Source organism: Monopterus albus, unplaced genomic scaffold (assembly GCF_001952655.1).
Source record: "Monopterus albus unplaced genomic scaffold, M_albus_1.0 scaffold214.1, whole genome shotgun sequence".
NCBI lineage: Eukaryota > Metazoa > Chordata > Actinopteri > Synbranchiformes > Synbranchidae > Monopterus > Monopterus albus.
In genome coordinates this window covers 299,027-302,217 of record NW_018128094.1, presented here as the reverse complement: position 1 = coordinate 302,217, position 3,191 = coordinate 299,027, and the positions used below count along the sequence as shown (strand labels likewise).

At 42.1% G+C, this 3,191-nt stretch overlaps 1 protein-coding gene across 1 annotated transcript in view; it reads left to right on the top strand.

Annotated features, from left to right (window-relative positions):
• LOC109971061 (filamin-B-like) overlaps window positions 1–943 on the top strand; it is a 2,555-nt gene extending 1,612 nt beyond the window's left edge. The window contains exons 3-4 of the mRNA XM_020619078.1: window positions 711–812; window positions 921–943. Coding sequence (XP_020474734.1) covers window positions 711–812; window positions 921–943 — 125 coding nt within the window. The remainder of the gene's footprint in view (window positions 1–710; window positions 813–920) is intronic.
• The last annotated feature ends 2,248 nt before the right edge of the window (window positions 944–3,191 follow it).

Below are 3,191 nucleotides of genomic sequence, written 5' to 3'. Positions count from 1 at the left end.
TTTATGCTGGAATACACTGCCACCAATGACTAGGTCATTAAAAGCGCAAAAGTCCGTGAAAGGCTCGCCATTTTCATTCATTTCTCCAAGGGCCTGGGTTCCCATAATCAATTCTTTTCCAAGGTTGTCTTTTCCTATCTTGGCATTCAGGTCACCCATCAGTATCTTGATGTCATTGACCACTGTCTGGAGGGAATTGTAGAAATTTTCCTTTGCTTCCGCATCAGCGTCGTTAGTAGGCGAGTAGCATTGGATGAATGTAACGTTTCTTCCCTTGGAGTTGAACGTTGCTGTCATGATTCTAGGAGAGCCTGGCTGCCATTCCATAAGGGTTCTGGCTGCTACTGGGGACATCATGATGGCAACTCCTTCTGTGTGGTCATGATTCTCGTCTGCATGTCCCGAGTAGAGGATTTTCTCTCCACTGGCAAGTGATGTCATGCCAGACCCATTCCATCTGCTCTCACAGATTCCTAGTACTTGAATGTTATATCTTTTCATCTCACTTGCCACTTGAGCTGCTTTTCCAGTTTCGTACATGGTTCGTACGTTCCAAGTTCCGATCTTTGTTGTTGCTTTCAACATCAGGAGATTCGTCAGCTGGTTGGCTTCCATGCGGCTTTCACCAATCTGCGTCATCTGTCCTCCTGTAGAGGCATCTCCCAGATTAAAGCACTGGTTGGATTATTCTGTTGTTTTGGTTTCTGTAGCGTGTGAGGTTTTACGGGGTGGGGTTGCTGGCCCCACACCCAACCCTCCTCCTTTCTCACCCGGGCTTGAGACCGGCCATGGCGGAGTTCTTAGTAACTACAGTAGGTGTAAAAGATTTTTAATCACAGTAAGCCAGCCTTGTGTTCACATGAAGGCTGACACCACAACCCCAGCTCCAGTTTTGGCTTGTGTGCATTTGTTTTGTGTAGGAAATTACCTACAGGAGTACTAGATATCTGTGTGTGTGTGTGTGTGTGTGTGTGTGTGTGTGTGTGTGTGTGTGCAATATATGTGTAAACAGTTAAGTCTAAGATTATATCTATAATTATTATCTTTGGGGGGTTATTATATTTTCATTCATAGAATAAAATATTCACATTTTATCAACATAATACATTAAAAAATATTAAATGTGATGCTGCTGACTGTGGGTGTGCTGTTCATTTGATCTGCTTGATAGATTATACAGCAACAATGAAATTATAGTGCAAAGTCAGCTGACTGGCACTTCATCCAATCCAGGTAGTTGCAATTTATCTAGGCTTTGTGGTATTCTACACCAAATTACAAACCAGGCCAACTGCCCTAAAAAGTAATAGATAAACTTTCCCAATAAACATGTCACAAAGTTGGACAATTTACCATATATAAAGTTATTTAGATTTTGTTTACTGCTACCTGTTTTTACTGGTTATTTGCACTCAGTGTACAACTGAACATAAGATGATTACAGGTGGTGCTGGAAAACTATGGAAACCCCAAGAAAAAGCAGTGAAAGTTCACTGGAGAAACATGAGAATTCAGAACCAGCAAAGGTGCTCATAAAAGGAAGATGGTTTTTAAAAAAAGATAAACTAGTTCTCAGTATGTTGCTACAGATATGAATATGGTCAAACTGTGTTGGCACATGGCTGGTTAGCAGACTATTGGATGAATATTTATAAACAATACTTCTGCATGAAGAGAATCTTTCTTCATATATTTCCATGTCATGACATCAGTGACATCAGTCAGTCAGGTTTCCACCCTGCTCTTTAAAGAGGATGAGAGGAGCTGGTTTGATTGGACATAACTAAAGCCAGCCCTGACTCCACCTGCTCACCATGTATTCTTCCCTCTAATAATGTACAGTATTCCACCTCTCCTCCACAGTGACACAAAAGTGTGCTGCGTCTGCGGTGACAAAATTTGCAAATCATTCATGAACAAGCCCATATGGGCCCTTGTGTTAGTTTAGACAATAGTTTAAGACTAATGCCCTATTTCGAGGAAAGCAGAGCCCATAGTGTTTTCAGTGTGTTCTGGGTCTACTTTAGAGTCTTCTGCCAGTATGATTGGTCCAGAAAACCTTCAGTGGAAGGCTACCAGGAGACATCCTGATGAGATCCCACATAGATGTTGCTCCTTTGCTCCTTTTAATGCAAAGGAGCAACATCTATGTTGCAAGCTCCCTCTGGATGGCAAGGTGCCTTACCCTAACCCTAGTCAGCCTGTGGAAAAAACTGATTTTGGCTGCTTTTGAAAGCTTTGCCCTCCGCCTCAGCTCCCTCTTAACCACAACAGTCTGGTACAATGTCTGTGCCACTGTGCCAATCAATCAGTCATTTTCATGCTCTATTATACTCTCACTCATGAAAAAAATATTCTTTTACTTGGGCCAACAATGCACTCTCAACCTAAAAGGAACAATCCACCATTTTCCAGCATGGCATCCAAGTGGGAGGTGCTGTCTCTCATCCTACTTGCTTTAGATTTAGCTGCAAATCACTCCAGTGCTTGCTGAAGGTCACGGTCTGATTCCGCCAAAAGAACTACATCATCTACAAAAAGCAATTCTGAGGTCTTCAAACCAGACACACTGCTCTTTCCAGCTAGGCTTTGACATCCTGCCCATGAAAATCACAGAGACAGATTCTAACCTAGACTCAGTTGGCTTCTCTCAAACTGTAAATAAACCCACTCACTGTTTTAATCACACTCTTGATCTTGTTCTGAGATATGGCATCGAAACTGAACACTTAATAGTTTTTCCCCATAACCCTCTTCTGTCTGACCATTTTCTAATAACTTTTGAATTTCCATTAATGGATTATACTCTATGTGGGAAACAATTCCATTACAGCAGATGTCTATCTGGCAATGCTGTTACCAAGTTTAAGGAAATAATTCCATCTTTATCTACTTCAGTGCCGTTTGCCAACATAGTGGAAGGAGGCCACCTTAACTTTACTCCCACACAAGTCGATAATCTTGTTGATAGTACTGCAGCCTTCCTGCGTAATACACTTGATACCATTGCCCCTCTGAAAAAGAAGGTAGCGAAACAGAGGAGGCTAGCCCCGTGGTACAGCTTGCAGCTCCGCTCCCTAAAGCAGGCATCACGAAAAATGGAAAGGAGCGCTCCACTAAGTCAGAAGAGTTTTCTATAGCCTGGAAAGATAGTTTAATAACATATAAGAAAGCCCTTCATAGTGCCAGAA